This window comes from Mustelus asterias, chromosome 7, assembly GCF_964213995.1.
Source record: "Mustelus asterias chromosome 7, sMusAst1.hap1.1, whole genome shotgun sequence".
Taxonomy (NCBI): domain Eukaryota; kingdom Metazoa; phylum Chordata; class Chondrichthyes; order Carcharhiniformes; family Triakidae; genus Mustelus; species Mustelus asterias.
In genome coordinates, this window is record NC_135807.1 from 16,540,330 (window position 1) to 16,561,242 (window position 20,913).

Consider the following 20,913-nt stretch of genomic DNA (forward strand, 5'->3'; position numbering starts at 1 on the left):
CACTAACAAGGCCAGCATTTGTTGCTTATCCTTAATTGCCCTGAGAAGGTGGTGATGAGCCACCTTGTTGAACTGCTACAGTCCAGATACACCCTCAGTGCTGTTGACAATGGAGTTCCAAGATTTTGATCCAGTGACAATGCAGGAACGGTGATATAGTTCTACTTCAAGATATTGTATGGTTTGGAGGGGAACTTGCATGTGGTTGTGTTCACATATATCTGCTGCCCTTATCCTTCTAAGTAGTAAGGTCCCGTGTTTGGAAGATGGTGTCAAAGGAGGTTTGGTGAGCATTGCGCACAATTAGCCATTGCTTCCACTGTGAGTTGGTGGTGGAGAGAGTGAATGTTTAGATTTGTGGATGGGATGCAAATCAAGCAAGCTGCTTTATCCTGGATATGCCGAGCTTCTTGAGTTGTTGGAACTGCAATTATTCAGGCAAGTGGAGAGTATTCCATCATTTGCGCCTTGTAGATGGTGGACAGACTTTGGAGAGTCAAACGATGAGTTACTCTCTGCAGATTTCCCAGTCTTTAACCTGCTCTTGTAGCCTCAGTTAATATGACAGGTTCATATACTTTCTGCTCAATGTGGGGCCTGGAAAAATAGTATTCTGCCATTATTTTGAAGGGTGGAGGATAGAGTTGTTATCACTCAAAGACCATTTGGAAAAATAAAACTACTGAGAATGTTCCATTGCTGCTTTTCTAATGATAGTTACTTGAGTCAGCAGACCTTAACGTAGAAACATAGAAAAACTACAGCACGAACAGGCCCTTCGGCCCACAAGTTGTCCCTACCTTCTAGACCTACCTATAACCCTCCATCCTATTAAGCTCCATGTACTCATCCAGGAGTCTCTTAAAAGACCCTATTGAGTTCACCTCCACCACCACTGACGGCAGCCGATTCCACTCGCCCACCACCCTCTGTGTGAAAAACTTACCCCTAACATCTCCCCTGTACCTACCCCCCAGCACCTTAAATCTGTGTCCTCTCGTAGCAGACATTTCCACCCTGGGAAAAAGCCTCCGAGAGTCCACCTGATCTATGCCTCTCAACATCTTATACACCTCTGTAAGGTTTCCTCTCATCCTATGTCTCTCCAAGGAGAAAAGACTGAGCTCCCTCAGCCTATCCTCATAAGGCATGCCACTCAATCCAGGCAACATCCTTGTAAATCTCCTCTGCACCCTTTCAATCTTTTCCACATCCTTCCTATAGTGAGGCGACCAGAACTGAGCACAGTACTCCAAGTGGGGTCTGACGAGGGTCTTATATAGCTGCATCATTATCCCCGGACTCCTAAACTCAATCCCTCGATTGATAAAGGCCAGCACACCATACGCCTTCTTAACCACCTCCTCCACCTGCAGGGCCGATTTCAGAGTCCTATGGACCTGGACCCCAAGGTCCTTCTGATCCTCTACAGTACAAAGAGTCTTTCCCTTTATATTGTACTCCTTCATCCCATTTGACCTACCAAAATGGACCACGACGCATTTATCTGGGTTGAAGTCCATCTGCCACTTGTCCGCCCAGTCTTGCATCCTATCTATGTCCCTCTGTAACTTCTGACATCCCTCCAGACTATCCACAACCCCACCAACCTTCGTGTCGTCGGCAAACTTACCAACCCATCCCTCCACTTCCTCATCCAGGTAATTTATGAAAATGACAAACAGCAAGGGTCCCAGAACAGATCCCTGGGGCACACCACTGGTGACCGACCTCCATTTAGAGAAAGTGGCAGGTCTTTAATTTTTTGTCTCATTTTTCATTATTATTGGGAAACAAAAATTATCCCAAATATAACCACAGTGGATGTATAGGATGGGAAATCTATCTCTGGTAATTATTAAAGATCTGACTCAGTCTTTCTTCTTCAACCCATGGATAATACCTATTGGAAGTTAAGTGCAATTTTCCCACAGTTTTCCATTCAGGAAATGAATGGATAAAGAAATAATCAGCTTGTGCCTGCACCTGAGTGTTGAAGAGGAAATCTTAGGCCATGTATGTTTGATGATCCTGATTCAATTGCTGCTGTCTACAAAATAGTTACATGTCACAGCAAAGGAAGCCCCAATATCACATTTACTTTGAATCCCAGAAAAGACAGAGTGAAAATGGAAGTCTTGCATTTATAGGTGGCCTGTGATGACCTCAAGCCCAAATAATACAGAGAATAGGGGCCGGGGGCAGGTGACTGCCCTCCCAATCCCCAGCAGAAGCAAAGTTGGTATGCAGTTGATCCACTTCACATCAGCCCGCCCCGCTGTCATAATGCATTGTGGGCAGGTTAAACAAGGGCTGAGTGAGACTTCTGCCCATCACTGGGATTGGCTGACAGGTCTATCAGTCACAGTAGTGCCAAGAACTCGTTAGTGGCAGCTGCAGATGCTGCAAGAGAAAGAGGAAGAAGGTCTTTGGATCCAAGGAACCAGATAATTGGGTATGGAGGGTTTGAGCAGGTCAGGGACGGGCATGGAATAGGCTTGGGGATGGGTTTAAGGCTGCCAGCAGATAGGAAGAAAGGGAGGGGCGGCACGGTGGCAAAGTGATGAGCACTGCTGCCTCACAGCGCCAGGGACCTGGGTTCAATTCCTGGCTTGGGCCACAGTCTGTGTGGAGTTTGCACATTCTCCCCACATCTGCGTGGGTTTCCTCTGGGTGCTCCAGTTTCCTCCCACAGTCCAAAGATGTGCGAGTTAGGTGGATTGGCCACAATAAATTGACCATTAGTGTCAGGGGGATTAGCAGGGTAAATATATGGGGTTGCAGGGATAGGACCTGGGTTGGATCATTGTCAGTGCAGTCTCGATGGGCCGAATGGCCTCCTTCTGCACTGTAGGGATTCTGTGGATTCTATTCTATCTTCTTGGAGCTGCCCTCGATCTGTACACATCACCAAAGCTGGAACCAACCCCCCCCCCCCCCCCCCACCCCCACCTTCATTTCCACCCTTTGACGAAATTATTTTAAAAACTGGGCTGCCCACTCCCCTCCGACTGTCCATGCCGAACATTTCATGGCACGGCCAATGTAGTATCAGGGCTAGTTGGCTTGATAACACGTTTAATTGACTGTTGATTACCTATTTATATATGGCAAGCAGGCTGTCAATTCCTGTGCAAGCCCACCACCCTTGTATTATGGGTGTGAGCTCTGGAGTGGGAGAGAAGGTGGTGAGGTGGGCTCCGGCTCTATTTTACATGTCCCACCACACTGAAAACATGTTCAGCAGGGCTCATAAAATGTAGCCCTGGGACATCCCAAATGGTTTTACAACCAATGAGGTCCTTTTGAAGTGCAGTTTATGAACTGCATGGACTGTGTTTTGAGTGGCTTAATGATATCATCCAGCAAAAATATATCATTATTTTTCTCTCGGAGGAGAAGGAATTATTAGTGTAAGTACAGGCTTTTGTTTTTTTAAATCACGCAAAGGTCATTCAACTGTGTAAATTTTGATAATACTGTTTTTTTATGACTGATCTTCATAACTAAAAGCTTTGCTTCAACATTAAGCAACTGTTTAATCAAGGTGAATGCTTTTCCCCCTATTTTCATACAGGCAGTATAAGCACCCGAAACAGTAGTAGTCGGAAAGGAAGTGGGTCACTCAGTGTCCATCCAAAGAGTAAAAAGGAGCTTTTATTGGAAAAATTAAGGGAGCAAATGATCAAGGCAAAAGCCATTGCCATTGCAAAGTAAGTGATATAATTCTGATTTCAGAAAATGTCCATCCATACAGCATGTTAGGGTCATTATAAATAATTCTGCCCTTTAATTGAAGATGCAACACATTTGTAGGAAAGGTGATATTGTAACATTTTAGAACCATGCCATTTTCATCTCAGTACCTTGTCTTTACATCCAGGCTAGGGAAATGATGGAATTTTCCTTCTATCATGATTATGATGGGTTTAAAGTATAAGAAGTTAGACAATCTCAATTATTTTGCTAAGGTATGAGAATCTACAGCAGAAAATAGCCCTTAGTTCAATGTTAGTTGCTACTGGCTTGCCAGTTGACTTAGACAGCAATATTGGTGGATTTCTTTTCTGGGAAAGGGTACTACTCTGATCTGAGGATACATTTGGGATCATTTTAACATAGAATAGAATCATAGAATCCTGACAGTGCAGAAGGACTTGGCCCATCAAGTCTGCACAGACTCATCAATAGAGCATCTTACTCCCACTCCCTACCCCATGCATTTACCTCACTAATCCCTCTAATCTACACATCTTGGGACACTAAGGGGCAATTTAGCATGGCCAATCCACTTAATCTGCTCATCTTTGGACTGTGATTGGAAACTGGACCACCTGGAGGAAACCCATGCAGACATGGGGAGAAGGTGCAAACTCCACACAGTCACCCAAGGCCAAAATTGAACCCAAGTCCCTGGCGCTGTGAGGCAGCAGTGCTAATCACTGTGCCACCATGCCATTCTTGATGTTAATGTTCAATACAAGAGGAAAACGTTTTTCAGTTTTCAACACTGTTATTCTCATATTAATATAGGAAAACTCATCATAACACACAAGAAGGAAAAACTTCTATGGCACCTTTGTACAGCTGGTTGTGCAACATGACAGAACTTCCATGTTCTTTAGCTCCTAGGACAGGGCAATTTAAATAATTGAGGCCCAAAAGCTTAATTACTAATTGATTGTTGAGCGTTGGGTCATTTATTAAACCTAACAGAACCGATACCTCTTCTCATCAGGGTGCAGATAGATGCAAGATTCTCAAAGCAGTTTGGTAAAACCTTCAAATTGAGGGTAGAACATTGTAGAATTTTGACAGAAGTAGTATCTGCTTTTTCCACCCATTAAAATTGGGTTGCTATTTGAAAATGGTTGGCATGGGCAGCCAACTTGTTTGTGACCTTCCTTGCTCCCTATATTTATGCTAGACAGATTGTGCAAGTTGTGGGTTAAATATGTGAATAAGACAGATTTGATACCATTAAATACCTTAGGAATCAATATTGGCCAGAATTCTATGGCCCAGAAACTGACAGGAATGGAGGCAGAGGGGAATGTAAAATTGGCTGCACTAAGGTAGGGGGGTGGGGGGTTTCAAACAGAACCTTTCATTGCCAGGAAACAACATCAATGTGGAACTGCCATAATCCATGCTGACCCACCCCGTAACAATAAAGCGCTGCAGGGTGGATTAATAAGGGCCAAGTGGGACTTCCGCACCTCACTGGGACAGAGGTCCCATCCGCTGGAGCTGCTGAGCATTTGGATTGGCCAGCAGCTCCACCAATTCTAGCAGTGCCACAAAGGCATCAGTGGCTGTTGCCTGCACTGCAACAGAAGGAAAAATGGATACCTGCCGCACTTAAGTCAGGAGTCTTGGGCCAGAGAGATTTGAGTAGATTAGGGAGAGATGCAGTGGTGGAGAGAGGGTGGGTTTAAGAAGGGAGTGAGTAGGAATGAAGGGGGTTCGACCTTAGGAAGGCCACCCCATGATTGGCAAAGGACAGCCCCCCAAAGTTCCCTCCTTCCTGCCCTTTAACCATATCGGGGGAAAAGAAAGTTTGGAAGTGCGCAGAGGGTGGTGGGCTAGATGCCTGACCTATTTTAGGTGCCGATGGTCGTCATGATGTGGAGATGCCGGCGTTGGACTGGGGTAACCACAGTAAGAGTTTTAACAACACCAGGTTAAAGTCCAACAGGTTTATTTGGTAGCAATGGTATTAGCAATGGTATTAGCAATGGTAAATGGTATTTGCTACCAAATAAACCTGTTGGACTTTAACCTGGTGTTGTTAAAACTCTTACTATTTTAGGTGCCCCAGGGAAATACCCCCACTGAGGGCACGTAGAATTCAGGTTCATTATGAGATGGCATTGGTCAGGCCCCAATGTCATCATACAGGGCCCCAATTTTATGAGTGATAGTGAGCCACATGAGAATACCACTTGCATTTCCAAAATGGGCAATAGAGAGCTACTTGAGTTTGTTAAGGGGGCAATCAAACCCAATTTTATGGCTCCCTCCACATTTTATGAAAGCACACAGGAGAGACCTGGAGTTGGGAGCTTCGGCAGCTTTTAAAGGGTGGCGATAGGCCAGCAGCTGTTGTTACTGTTGCATTTGGCGGCCCTGCACTGAAGCTATTTAATTTCTTCCTTAGAAAGAAAGACAACCATTGATTTAGGGTTAAGGCCCCCTGAAAGAGATTGTGTTCCTGGTCAGGAAAGCAGCTTGAAAGGGGGAGGGGCTAGGCAATGTTGCTGCACCTACTGGAAGGGTGTCCCAGTCGGAACAACAGTGACATGGGCACTATACATTCTGGAGGAGATTCCACTAAGGAAGGAGAATTGGAGAGGTCAGGAGATGTAGGTACATGGATGGGCACAGCAGCAGCCTCCTGGCTACCTGCCCGGGAAACCTCATTAAGAGAAATGTAGAAGATCACAGAGGGGATTGTGAGCAAACATCAGCCCAGAGACAAAGATTTCTTGTGGTCAGAATCTCCAGACAAAGAATGAACTACCTTCAGATGGTGGAACTGCAGTATCACCAGAGACTATGCCTGCCCCAATATCTTATGACTAATCTTTATGTAATGATGGTGGCGGAGGTGAGCTTCAGTTTTATTGTTTGTCATCTGATGTCAGTAGCTCTCAAGGTCACTGTGGTCCTCTAAATTTCTATACCTTGGGTTCATTCCAGGGACCAACTAGAGACAATCAATCAGACATCACTGTGTCAAGGTAATAACAGATGCCCTCTTCAGAATGACCAATCAGAACATAGATTTCTGAACTGATGCAGACAATAAGGCAATGAGAGCCAGAGGACTTGATCAGCATTGCTGGATTCCACCAGGTGGCCACCATGGTTTCCATAGATCAGCCAATGATCTTCATTAACAGGAAGGGAATTTATTCCCTTAATTTGCAAATTGTCTGTGCCACAGCCAGCAAATTATTTAAGTGTATGCTCATTCCTCTGGAAGCAGCCACAAACCATATACTCTCCAGAACCTCCTGGTGCCACATTGTTATATATTGTTGTAATATCTGTAAAGAGCTATGAACTAGGGGACCCGCTTCGTGGCTGCACTAGAGATTCAAGTGCTGTGTAACAGAACCAGTTCAAACTAGTTCTCCTTTTATACAAGGCAGCATGACAAGTATTAAACATAAAGAGTTCTATTTTTTCCTAGTTCAAACTGTGATTATTACCAACATCAGGGATCCAAAAGGCAACAAGAGCACATAGCGTAGTGGCAATAAGTGTCTATGAGTAAACATGAAGCATTTTAAATTAATGTAACGCTGATTTGTAAGACCGACCCCATTAGTGCCACCCCCATCGGTGCAGACTCGATGGGCCGAATGGCCTCCTTCTGCACTGTAGGGATTCTAACAAAATCTGAGGCAATCGTTTGGAAACAAAAACTAAATGTTGACTGGCACAGGGATGAATGCATAGCTACAGCCTCTAATTAATTGGAAAGCTGGTGATTATGTAGATGCATTTGCAAAGGTTAAAGAGAAGTGCAGATTGACATTCTGCAGTTTCCCAAAAGACACCAACAATAATGAGAGGGTCAGTCATATGCTTCTGTGGGCAGGAGATATGGAATTAAGTTTATTTAACAACTGGGAACTTACTGAAGAGGACAGCAAAATCCCACGCATAATTTTTGAAAGAATCATCGGATCTACGGTTATGGATTTCAAGGCCTCTGACAGGAATTGATAACTATTGACAACATTGTAACAAAATTAAAACATGCAGCTTGAAAATGTAAGTTTAAAGGCACAGATGAAAGGCTGTTGGTTCAACTCATTTGGAGTTCTGCAGACCCTGAAATACAGAAAGTACTAATTGAGATGGACGAGCTCACAATATCACAGGCTGTAGACAGTGCCAGAGCACACAAAGCAGATGAAGATACTAACTAAGCCGCTAGCCTTCAGTTGAACCAAGAGAAAGGCAGTAGGGTTGATCCAATTCAGCAGCCGCAAAAGAATGTACACCGAATAACGAGAAAGGCATGAAAGAGCACATTAATTCACAGGCAGAAGGAAATGTACCACATATTGATCATTCTGCAGAGCTTGTGGAAGGACCAGTCATTGGGACAAAATGTACACAACAAAGGGAGAAGGTGGCAAACGAGACAACTGGTGAATGGACAGGAAAGGGAACCAGGGTAGTGGAAAATGAAGGTGAATTTGAGAACACAATAGACATAGAAACCAGGTTACTGCATGAAATGGCTTGATGAGACAGTTCCCAGAGAGAAGAAATTCACATAGCTCACTGAAGAACGGGAAGATGGAGGTCAACAAACATGCTAAATCCTGAACTGAGCCGTTGAAAGGACAAAGTATACATATACAGGATCCAAGCATGAAAACATGGAGCCCAGCAAAAGTTATTTCTGAAGCTGAAATGCCAAGGTCATACATAATTGAGACCAAAAATGGCAAGCAAATGAGAAGAAACAGAGCCCATATTTGACCTACACTAGAGCAGGAAAAATAGAAAAGATCATCCGCAATTCTGGAAGCATCAATATTCAGAGAGACAATGTTAACAACATCACCAACAAATGACACATTAGCATCAGCAAGTATGACGCCTGCAACACCACAGACAGCAAGCACAACATTGCCTGTGCAGCGTGCCAACTCAACCACTAAAGGCAACAAGTACCAAATCCACAAGATGGAGACACAATGGCCAGAATTTTCTGCTCTCATATGCCCCACTGCCAGCAACAATGGAGAATTCGGCCAAATCTCCATCCACTGCAGCAGGACTGGAGAATCCCAGTCATGGGCAAGGTCAGACAATGTGAGGTCATCCATTTTGGTAGGAATAACAGCAAAATGGACTATTATTTAAATGGTAAAAAATTGCAGCATGCTGCTGTGCAGAGGGACCTGGGTGTCCTTGTGCATGAATCACAAAAAGTTGGTTTGCAGATGCAGCAAGTAATTAAGAAGGCAAATGGAATTGTGTCCTTCATTGCGAGAGGGATGGAGTTTAAAAACAGGGAGGTTATGTTGCAGCTGTATAAGGTGCTGGTGAGGCCACACCTGGAGTACTGTGTACAGTTTTGGCCTCCTTATTTGAGAAAGGATATGCTGGCACTGGAGGGGGTTCAGAGGAGATTCACGAAGTTGATTCTGGAGTTGACAGGGTTGGCTTATGAGGAGAGACTGAGTAGACTGAGGCTATACTCATTGGAATTCAGAAGAATGAGGAGAGATCTTATAGAAACATATAAGGTTATGAAGGGAATAGATAGGATAGAAGCAGGGAAGTGGTTTCCATTGGCAAGTGAAAATAGAACTAAAGGGCATGGTATCAAAATAAGGGGGAGCAGATTTAGGACTGAGTTGAGGACGAACTTCTTCACACAAAGGGTTGTGAATCTGTGGAATTCCCTGCCCAGTGAAGCTGTTCAGGCTACTTCACTGAATGTTTTTAAGGCAAGGATAGATACATTTTTGAACAGTAAAGGAATTAAGGGCTATGGTGAGCGGGCGGGTAAGTGGAGCTGAGTGCACGAAAAGATCAGTCATGATCTTATTGAATGGTGGAACAGGCTCGAGGGACCAGATGGCCTACTCCTGCTCCTAATTCTTATGTTCTTATATTCCGGCCAACATCTTACAACCTAAGCGACACCATGAATAATATTTTTGGAAAATAATACACATACATTATAAAAGACTCCTACGAAGGGATTCAGCTATTTCCAAAAGTCGATCAATTATCTTCTTTAGTTTAAAAGAGGGATGTTATATGTTGTTGTATTATCTGTGAAGAGCGAAGACCTAATTAGCTAAGAACCAATTGTTATGTGTAAGTGTTCGAAGCGGACACATTTAATGGCTGCATTAGAGACTCATGTAACAGAACTGGACCTGTTCAAGGCAGCATGGCAAGTATTATACATAAATTCTGGAGTTGACAGGGTTGTCAACTCCAGGAAGACAACCAATAGACAGGAAGGAAAAGGTGGTGGGGTCGCGCTATTAATAAGAGATAATATCAGGGTAGTACTGAGGGATGACATAGGCTCTGAGGAACAAAACGTGGAATCATTATGGGTAGAGATGAGGAATAGTAGAGGGAGAAAGACACTAGTAGGTGTGGTATATAGGCCCCCAAATAATAATGTTGAGGTAGGGAGGGCTGTAAACAAGCAGATAAGGGATGCGTGTAAAAACGGAACGGCAATAATCATGGGGGACTTCAACATGCACATTGACTGGCAGACTCAAGTCGGTAAGGGTGGAATGGAGGAAGAGTTCTTAGAATGCTGTCGGGATAGTTTCCTTGAACAGCATGTTACGGAACCGACGAGGGAACGAGCTATTTTGGATCTGGTATTGTGTAACGAGGTAGGTAGAATTAAGGATCTTATTGTGAAGGACCCTCTTGGGTCTAGTGACCACAATATGGTCGAATTTCTGATTCAGATGGAAGAGGAGAAAGTTTGGTCTCAAACCAGTGTCCTCTGTTTGAACAGAGGGAAATATGATAGGATGAGGGATGAATTGGCTAAGGTAGACTGGGAGAGCAGGCTGGCAGGTAGGATAGCTGAGGAACAGTGGAGGATTTTTAAGGAGATCCTTTTCAGTTCTCAGCAAAAATATATTCCAGCAAAAAACAAGGATTGTAAGAAAAGGGAGAACCAGCCGTGGATAACGAAGGAAATAAAGGAGAGTATTAAAATAAAAACAGCTGCGTACAGAGTGGCCAAAAATAGTGGAGAAACAAGTGATTGGGAAAAATTTAAGAAACAACAAAGAGAGACTAAGAAAGCGATAAAGAAAGGAAGGATAGACTATGAAGCTAGGCTAGCAATTAATATAAAAAATGATAGTAAAAGTTTTTATAAATATATAAAAAGGAATAGAGTGGCTAGAGTGAATGTTGGACCCTTGGAGGACGAGAGGGGGGAGTTAATAGTGGGAAATGAGGATATGGCTGAGTCTTTAAATACGTTTTTTGTGTCGGTCTTCACGGTGGAGGACACAAATAGTTTGCCAAATATTAACGATAGAGGGTTGGCAGCAGGAGAAATACTTAATACGATTAATGTTACCAGAGAGGCAGTGCTGGGTAGACTAATGGGACTGAAGGTGGACAAGTCCCCGGGTCCGGATGGAATGCATCCCAGGGTATTGAAAGAAATGTCAGAGGTAATAGTGGATGCGTTAGTGATTATTTATCAAAACTCGTTGCATTCTGGGGTAGTGCCGGTTGATTGGAAAACGGCTAATGTTACGCCGCTGTTTAAAAAAGGAAGGAGACAAAAGGCGGGTAACTATAGGCCGGTCAGCTTAACGTCTGTAGTAGGGAAAATGCTGGAATCCATTATTAAAGAGGAGATAGCAGGGCATCTGGATAGAAATGGTTCGATCAATCAGACGCAGCATGGATTCATGAGGGGAAAGTCGTGCTTGACGAACATGTTGGATTTTTATGAAGATGTGACGAGGGCGGTTGATGGAGGAGAACCGGTGGATGCGGTGTTTTTGGATTTCCAAAAGGCGTTTGATAAGGTGCCCCATAAAAGGCTGCTGAAGAAGATTAGGGCACACGGAGTTGGGGGTAGTGTGTTAAAGTGGATTGGGGACTGGCTATCCGACAGGAAGCAAAGAGTCGGAATAAATGGGTGTTTTTCCGGTTGGAGGAAGGTAACTAGTGGCGTGCCGCAGGGATCGGTACTCGGGCCGCAACTATTTACCATTTATATCGATGATCTGGAGGAGGGGACGGAGTGTAGGGTAACGAAGTTTGCAGACGACACAAAGATAAGTGGAAAAGTGAATCGTGTGGAGGACGGAGAAGATCTGCAGAGAGATTTGGACAGGCTGAGTGAGTGGGCGAGGATATGGCAAATGGAGTATAACGTTGATAAATGCGAGGTTATACACTTTGGAGGAAATAATAACAAATGGGATTACTATCTCAATGGAAACAAATTAAAACATGCTACCGTGCAAAGGGACCTGGGGGTCCTTGTGCATGAGACGCAAAAGCCCAGTCTGCAGGTACAACAGGTGATCAAGAAGGCAAATGGGATGTTGGCCTATATTGCGAGGGGGATAGAATATAAAAGCAGGGATGTCTTGATGCACCTGTACAGGGCATTGGTGAGGCCGCAGCTGGAATACTGTGTGCAGTATTGGTCCCCTTATATGAGGAAGGATATATTGGCATTGGAGGGAGTGCAGAGAAGGTTCACCAGGTTGATACCGGAGATGAGGGGTTTGGATTATGAGGAGAGGCTGAGGAGATTGGGTTTGTACTCGTTGGAGTTTAGAAGGATGAGGGGGGATCTTATGGAGACTTATAAGATAATGCGGGGGCTGGATAGGGTGGAGGCGGAGAGATTCTTTCCACTTAGTAAGGAAGTTAAAACTAGAGGACACAGCCTCAAAATAAAGGGGGGTCGGTTTAAGACAGAGTTGAGGAGGAACTTCTTCTCCCAGAGGGTGGTGAATCTCTGGAATTCTCTGCCCACTGAGGTGGTGGAGGCTACCTCGCTGAATATGTTTAAAGCGCGGATGGATGGATTCCTGATCGGTAAGGGAATTAAGGGTTATGGGGATCAGGCGGGTAAGTGGTACTGATCCACGTCAGATCAGCCATGATCTTATTGAATGGCGGGGCAGGCTCGAGGGGCTAGATGGCCTACTCCTGCTCCTATTTCTTATGTTCTTATAAAGAGCTCTTTCAAAGCTTAAGATGTGATTAGTGCCAACGTCATGGCTCCAAAAGACAACAAGAACTCATTGCACACCAGCCACCACCACTTCCGCAAACATGCCTGCAGGATGGATACTTGTCGACAAGGGATACCTACGGTGGCACAGTGGTTAGCACTGCTGCCTCACAGCGCCAGGGGCCCAGGTTCAATTCCCGATGTCACTGCCTATGCAGAGTCTGCACGTTCTCCCCGTGTCTGCGTGCGTTTCCTTTGGGTGCTCCAGTTTCCTCCCACAGCCTGAAAGACGTCCTGGTTAGGTGCATTGGCCATGCTAAGTTCTCCCTCAGTGTACCCAGACAGGCACTGGAGTGTGACGACCAAGGGATTTTCACAGTAACTTCATTGCAGTGTTAATGTTAGCCTACTCGTGACACTAATAAATAAACTTAAACTTAGAGATGGCTGCTGACACCAGTGCCCAAGACTAAGACGGAGGAATGCAATAATACAAGTTATGCTGTGACTAGAATGACTGTCGAGCAGACTATCAGTCTCCTCATAATGATATTCAAGTACCTGGATCGATTCAGTATGCTTCATCGAAGGTCTCCCAGAAAGTGGTGGTCTGCTGCACTCTACGCAATCTGATGCTGCAGTGAGGAAGGTACTGCATGCTGAAGACATAATGGAGGATGAGGAGGCTGATGAGACTGCACAGCATCTTGTTAGACAGTGAGGGGACACTTGCAAGATGCTAAGATATCGGCTCAAGGAGACTCGCGAGGCACTTGCACCCTCTACTTTCAGCTTAGCCTTACCATTGCAGCCAACCAGCCAAAATACACTGCACACTCCAAGCACAACTTAATGTCAATCAGCTCTGCTGTAACCCCAGAGCTTCCAGCCAACCCTCAAGTTGACACATGGCACTTTTGCAGAGCCAGAGTACTACCGACACTGGATAGAAACTTCCATTAACCAAATCAGACATTTATTAGATTAATCATAAAATACAAGTAGAAAATCAGTAGCTGTCTAATCATCTGGGAGGCCCAAATGCATCTAGTGTGTTTCCTTAACTCTTTTGCAGGTGTTCCCCCTTCAATGCCAGCTTGCTACATCACGGTTTGGGATGTACTTGGTGGCAGCCTTCTGACTACCTGAGTCATAGAGTCATAGAGGTTTACAGCATGGAAACAGGCTCTTCGGCCCAACTTGTCCATGCTGCCCTTTTTTTTTAAACCCCTAAACTAATCCCAATTGCCCGCTTTTGCCCCATATCCCTCTATACCCATCTTAGCCATGTAACTATCTAAATGCTTTTTAAAAGACAAAATTGTACCCGCCTCTACTACTATCTCTGGCAGTTTGTTCCAGACACTCACCACCCTCTGTGTGAAAAATGTGCCCCTCTGGACACTTTTTATTTCTCCCCTCTCACCTTAAACCTATGCCCTTTAGTTTAGACTCCCCTACCTTTGGGAAAAGATATTGACTATCTACCTTATCTATGCCCCTCATTATTTTATAGACCTCTATAAGGTCACCCCTCAGCCTCCTACGCTCCAGAGAAAAAAGTCCCAGTCTATCCAGGCTCTCCTTATAACTCAAACCATCAAGTCCCGGTAGCATCCTAGTAAATCTTTTCTGCACTCTTTCTAGTTTAATAATATCCTTTCTATAATAGGGTGACCAGAACTGCACACAGTATTCCAAGTGTGGCCTTACCAATGTCTTGTACAACTTCAACAAGGCGTCCCAACTCCTGTATTCAATGTTCTGACCGATGAAACCAAGCATGCCGAATGCCTTCTTCACTCTGTCCACCTGTGACTCCACTTTCAAGGAGCTATGAACCTGTACCCCTAGATCTCTTTGATCTGTAACTCTCCCCAACGCCCTACCATTAACTGAGTAAGTCCTCCCCTGGTTCAATCTACCAAAATGCAGACCTGGTGGGCTGGGAATATTGAGGGGCTATTGCATGGTTGCAGGAATCTCCTCTGTCATCATAGCAACTTGAGGCACTCGGGTCACTGATAGAAGGGCTGAGGAGATCCTGTCAACACTCAGAACGCCATGAGAGGAGCCCTCAGAAACAGAAGGGCACACTTGTATCTCCCTGGTTGAGACTCCAGGTGCTCTGTCCCCTTTTTGATGTTACCATACCCTTGAACTCATGGACAAGGCATGTAGGTCTGCATGCACCTCCAGCATCCACTGATTGGCCTGTTGGATGTTGCTCTCCATTAGAGTCACAAATCTCTCAATAGAGAGATGGCTCGGATGGCCTCCTCCAATGTCGAAGCCAGGGCATAGATACATTCAGGAAGATCTGCCAGATCCTCATGCACCTCACAATAGACTTCCTGCATTGCCAACACATGGATAACTCCAGAGGCAGGTCATCAGCTTGGAGTTCAGAATGGGTCTTGCCTTCCACAGTCCTCTAACTGTCAGTGCCTCCAACATCTTGTCACACACATGCATGGTGCTCATATCAGCTTGTGACCCCAAATGAATTCCATTGAGATGAAAGTATCTGCACTGGTGGAGGGTGCAGGGGGATAATGTGACGTTGCACCATCTGAGGTCCCCTCCTCAGAGGAGGAAAACGAGTGCCCCTCTTAGATGGTTGCTGTTCTTATGGTTGACTTGTGAGAGAAAACAGAATGATCAGGCTTTTCCAAACAGGAGCCCACAGAATCAGAATCTCACATCATTGTCTGCACATCAGCGGACACGTGGACACTATTCACATGGCACGGGGGACAGTGGTTAGCACTGCTGCCTCACGGTGCCAGGGACCTCGGTTTGATTCCCGGCTTGGGTCACTGTCTGTGTGGAGTTTGCATGTTCTCCCCGTGTCAGCGTGGGTTTCCTCTGGGTGCTTCGGTTTCCTCCCACAGTCTGAAAGATGTGCTGGTTAGGTGCATTGACCCGAACAGGTGCCGGAATGTGGCGACTAGGGGAATTTCACAGTAACTTCATTGCAATGTTAATGTAAGCCTTACTTACGTGACTAATAAATAAACTTTAACTTCACCATCCTTCATGCTTAACTGAGGCTAACCTGATCCCTGATGATGAGGTGACTCAGCTTCCTGCATCTGTACTCCAGCCACCATCCATTATGGAACAGCTAGGATGATACCCTTAGAAATTCTTTTATTCATTCATGGGACATGGGCGTCACTGGCTGTCCAGCATTTACTACCCATCTCAAGTTGCCCTTGAGAAGGTGGTGGTGAGCTGCCTTCTTGAAACGCTGCAGTCCACGTGCTGTGTGTTGACCCACAATGCTGTTAGGGAGGAAATTCCAGGATTTTGACCCAATGACTGTGAAGGAACGGCGATATATTTCCAAGTCAGGATGGTGAGTGGCTTGGAGGGGAACATGCAGGTGGTGGTGTTCCCATGTATCTGCTGCCTTTGTCCTTAGAATCATAGAATTCCTCCAGTACAGCGTCTGCAATGACTTTTATCCAGGCTTACCGCATAACCCCACGTATTTACTCCGCTAATCCCCCTAAACACTAATGGGCAGTTTGCCTTGGCCAATAAACCTAACCTGTATATCTTTCGACTGTGGGAGGAAACCAGAGCACCCAGAGGAAACCCACGCAGACGTGGGGAAAATGTGCAAATACCACAGACAGTCACCAAGGCCAGAATTCAACCCAAGTCCCTTGTACTGTGAGGTAGCAGTGCTAACCACTGTCCCGCCCTTCCAGTTTAAGAGCCCCCTTCTCCTCCCTGGGATTCAGAATAATGATGATCAAGACTCCACCACCAATTTATGCCCTCTCTCTGGCATTCTGGTCTGTCTTCGACTGTGGCAACAGAAGAACAATATTAATTGTCACATGAGAGCAAACACAATGCCTAATCGCCTTGCACTTTTGCTGCTGTGTCTGCTGCCATTGCCATTCATGTGGAATTGGGCCACTTTGGTGTGACCTTGTGAGAGTCACATTCCTTAACAGAGCTGAAGCTAACCCCCTCCAATTAAGAAGATGCTGCAATCTCCAACTATTGCCACTGACAAGATGAACTCTCCCTGCCCAACACTGACACCTTAACTCATATCCATTTATTGACCTGTTTGCTGTGTTGCAGCCAGGTTCTCTAGATGACCCTAGAGCTACTGACCACCTTTCCAACCTCCACACAGGTTGGTCTCCTCCTTCTGCCCCTGGGGAAGAGAACCTCCAGCCTTGCCTCAGTGGCCTGAAGAAGATCATGCAGGGAGTTGTTACTGAACCATTGGGTCACTGGGACCTTTTTTCCACCAGTCCGACAAGCGGCTTTCTGCTGTGGTTTTCTTGTGAGGATGCTGGGGGAGTGTCAAAGTCTCGTGATAGCTGAGGGGTTCAATGATTTCTGGATGCTGGGGGATAGTTGGGGGAGTGAGGGGATTGGGGTGGGGTGGTAGGTGGTCCAAGGCTCCTGGATGCTGTGGGAAGAGAGCAAATACTACTGAAAGCTTAGGAGTGTAGGTAGTCAAAGGCTCCTCGATTCTGTGGGGAGGTGGGGCGCAGGAATTTCTGGCTCCTGGATTCTGGTAGGACTTTAGTCTTCTGAGGATGGTTACAGAAGGATTGCTGAGACAAAGACCATTCAGATTATGGCTTGAGTGCTGTCAGCCCTTTAAACATAGTGCCAGCATTTCCACTTTCCACACAGCATTGCCAGCGGCCACTGCCTCATAGCCCACTTCCAGCCACTAAGAGGTGGGTCACCCCATCTTGCCAGCCACAAGATTGTACCACAAATGGAGTTGGTGCAGGAGGGCCTTCGCTACTCCCTTCAGATTCCACTTCCCATTTCCTGTCAGTTCCTGAAAAAATTCCAGTCACTATCTTAGCCACAATTGATTACCATTGGAAATGAGAAATTGAGGGGCGTGTCACTCCAACTATAGATTTTAAGGTAATGATAGTTGAATAGAAACATAAATGTTGTTCGATGCATCTATTCTGCAAGATTGTCTCATGGTTACTCTAATACTCAGGTTAAGTAGTCTTGGGAAAGAGAGTCAGCATCAGAGAGTAAGGCCATGATGGGGAAATTGTGTTGAGATTGAGGAAATGGACCTGAAGAAATTCTGGTTTGACTAGTGGCTAGTGCTTTGCTAGTGAAAATGATGTACCCTAGAACTGCTTACCTCTTTTAACAAAAGTTTTGATAATTAATTGGAAATGACTATTAGAAATAATCAAGTATGCTTTTAATATATTCTAATTATTCTGTATTTTACTCACAAATTACAATGTTAATATGACCCTTTATGACATGCATATTTTACAGGATGAAAACAATGGTATGTTGATAATAATGGATAAAGGGCAACAAACTTAGCCTGGTCTTTAATCTTGATGACCATTATTTAAGTCATAGAGAAACAAAATCAGTTTGATGCAAGTGAACTGTCAAATCCTACGTTACAAGTGACTTTGCTTCAAAAAGACTCCATTGACTGCAAAGCACTTTGGGTTGACCTACAGTCATGATGCGTGCCGCATAAGTGCAACTTTATTATTCCTGTCTTTTACTAGTTTGTCCACTAAAGAAGCATTAGATCAAGTATTACATTTAAAATCAAAATGTAATATAATTTATGATTGTTAACTTGAATTTCATTCAGTGTTTTATTCTTTTTCAGAACACTTCAAATATATATCCCAATCAAACATTTCTTCTACAACATTATCCATCCAGAATATAGTGCAGTAACAGATGTCTATGTGTTGATGTTCTTGGCTGATGTTGTAGACTTCATTGTCATTGTCTTTGGTTTTGGGGCATTTGGGGTAGGTAATTTTTGTTTTATTTTATAGAATGTTTGATATTGTCTAATTAATTGTGGTAAAGTTTCTGTAGATTTCCTAATCTCTCATTAGAAATGTGACCGGTTGCATTGTTTCGCTAGGGTTTCCATTGATCTTTGCCAAAGTTACAGTAAGAGGTCAGGAGAAACCCCAAGAAAATATTACCCCATTATCTTTTCAAATCTATTCACAGTAAATATTTTATCTCAAGGTACATCATGTAATATAATTTATGATATTTATGTATTTATAAATATCCCAACAAACTTTTGTCATGGAAGCATAATGCTGATTTAACAAAGCACGAGTCTTGTATATGTTCCTTAAAAAATCTTAAGAGCACATGAAATAGGATCAGAAATAGACCATTGGGCCCTTCAGGTTTGCTCTGCCATTCAGTAAGACCATGGCTCATCTTCTACCTCTATCTTGCTGCACTATCAACATATCGCTTAATTCCCTTAGCATCCAAAAAGCTATCAACCTCTATTTTGAATGTACCGAATGAATGAGCATCCATGGGCCATGGGGGTAGAGAATTCCTAAGATTCACAGCCCTATGAGTGAACATGCTTTTCCTCATCTCAGTCCTAAATTGCTGATCTCTTATCCTGAGACTGTGAGCCCCATGTTCTAGATTCCCCAGCTTGAAACATTTTTTCAGCTCTAACCCTGATAAACCCCTTAAGAATGTTATATATTTCCATTTAATTACCCTTCATTCTTTTAAACTCCAGGGAATATAGGCCTAGCCTACTCAATCTCTCCTCTTAGGACAATCCCCTTATGCCAGGCACAATTCTAACTAATTAGAAAAACTATCTAACTAGCATGGTGGCACAATGGTTAGCACGGCTGCCTCACAGCGCCAGGGACCCAGGTTCGATTTTCGGCTTGGGGCATTGTCTGTGGTGCATCATGTGTTTATAAATATCCAACACACTTTTGTCATGGAAGCATAATGCTGTCTGCACGTGATCTGTCTGTACGTTCTCCCCGTGCCTATGTGGGTTTCCTCCTGGTGCTCTGATTTCCTCCCACAGTCCGATAGACATGCTGGTTAGGTGTATTGGCCATGCTAAATTCTGTGTACCCAGACAGGCACCGGAGTGTGGTGACTAGGGGATTTTCATGGTAACCTATTTGCAGTGTTAATTTAAGCCTACTTGTGACACTAATAAATAGACTTTTAAAAAATGAACCTTTGTTACATTCCCTGTAGACCCAATATGTCCTTTCTTAGGTAAGGAAACCAAAACTGTTCAGTTCTCCAGGTGGGGCCTTGTCAATGCCTTGTAATCACTTTTTTACTCCTATTCTCCAATCCCTTTGTAACAAAAAGACACAGAACATTTGATTTCCTAATTGCATGTTATAGCTGCCTGTTACTTTGTGATTCATGTACTTGACCACACTGATGCCTGTAAGTGCAAATATTTCCCAATATCTTTTTTTAAAAAATTTGTTTTTTAAAATTTTCTTACCAAAGTGGATAATTTCACAATTTACTACATTATATTTCAGCTGCCATTTTCCTTCCCATTTGCCCGTCTTGCTTGGGCCCCTCTGCTGCCTATTTGAGCCCTCCTCAGTCCTTACTTTCCACCTAACTTTACATCATTAGCAAACTTGGATGTGTTACACTCAGCCCCCTCAACTAAGCTGATAATTTAGATTGTTAATAGCTGATGCTCTAGTTCTGATCCTCAAGGTATCCTGCTAGTTATAACCTGTCGACCCAAAATATCTGTTTATTCCTATTCTGTTTTCTGTCCATTAGCCAGTCCTCATTATGCATCTCTATGATAACTAACCTACCACCCATTTTCCATAATAATTTTTCTTACCTTTTGTTCATTGTTTTTTGTCTATCTTTATTTATTGGTATTGCATTCTCAGACCTCCAGTAATGTTCCGCTGTAAAATAAATAGTCAACTCTTCAGAAATGTCTACTGATTATCAAGGTTGGTATGTTGCCTGCCTGATGCCAGGGTGAAGGACGTCACTGAGCGAAAGCACAGTACTTGAGCAGGGAGGGGATAGAGATTGGGGTCTAGATAGAAAGAGAGATGAGGTCCTATTGGCAAAATATAAGGAGCTAGGAAGAATCTCTTGATTTTTGATTTGATTTATTATTGTCACATGTATTAACATACAGTGAAAAGTATTGTTTCTTGCGCGCTGTACAGACAAAACATATTGTTCATAGAGAAGGAAACGAGAGAGTGCAGAATGTAGTGTCACAGGACTTAATGGTTTGAGTTATAAGGAGAGGCTGGATAGACTGGGACTTTTTTCTCTGGAACTTAGGAGGCTTAGGAGTGATCTTATAGAGGTCTGTAAAATAATGAGGAACATCGATT

The 20,913-nt window shown here is 44.1% G+C and overlaps 1 protein-coding gene across 2 annotated transcripts in view; it reads left to right on the plus strand.

Annotated features, from left to right (window-relative positions):
- piezo2b (piezo-type mechanosensitive ion channel component 2b) overlaps positions 1-20,913 on the plus strand; it is an 825,142-nt gene that overhangs the window by 739,260 nt on the left and 64,969 nt on the right. For both annotated transcript variants that reach the window (XM_078215732.1, XM_078215730.1), the window contains 2 exons: positions 3,578-3,713; positions 18,384-18,531. In XM_078215732.1, the coding sequence (XP_078071858.1) occupies positions 3,578-3,713; positions 18,384-18,531 (284 nt within the window). The remainder of the gene's footprint in view (positions 1-3,577; positions 3,714-18,383; positions 18,532-20,913) is intronic.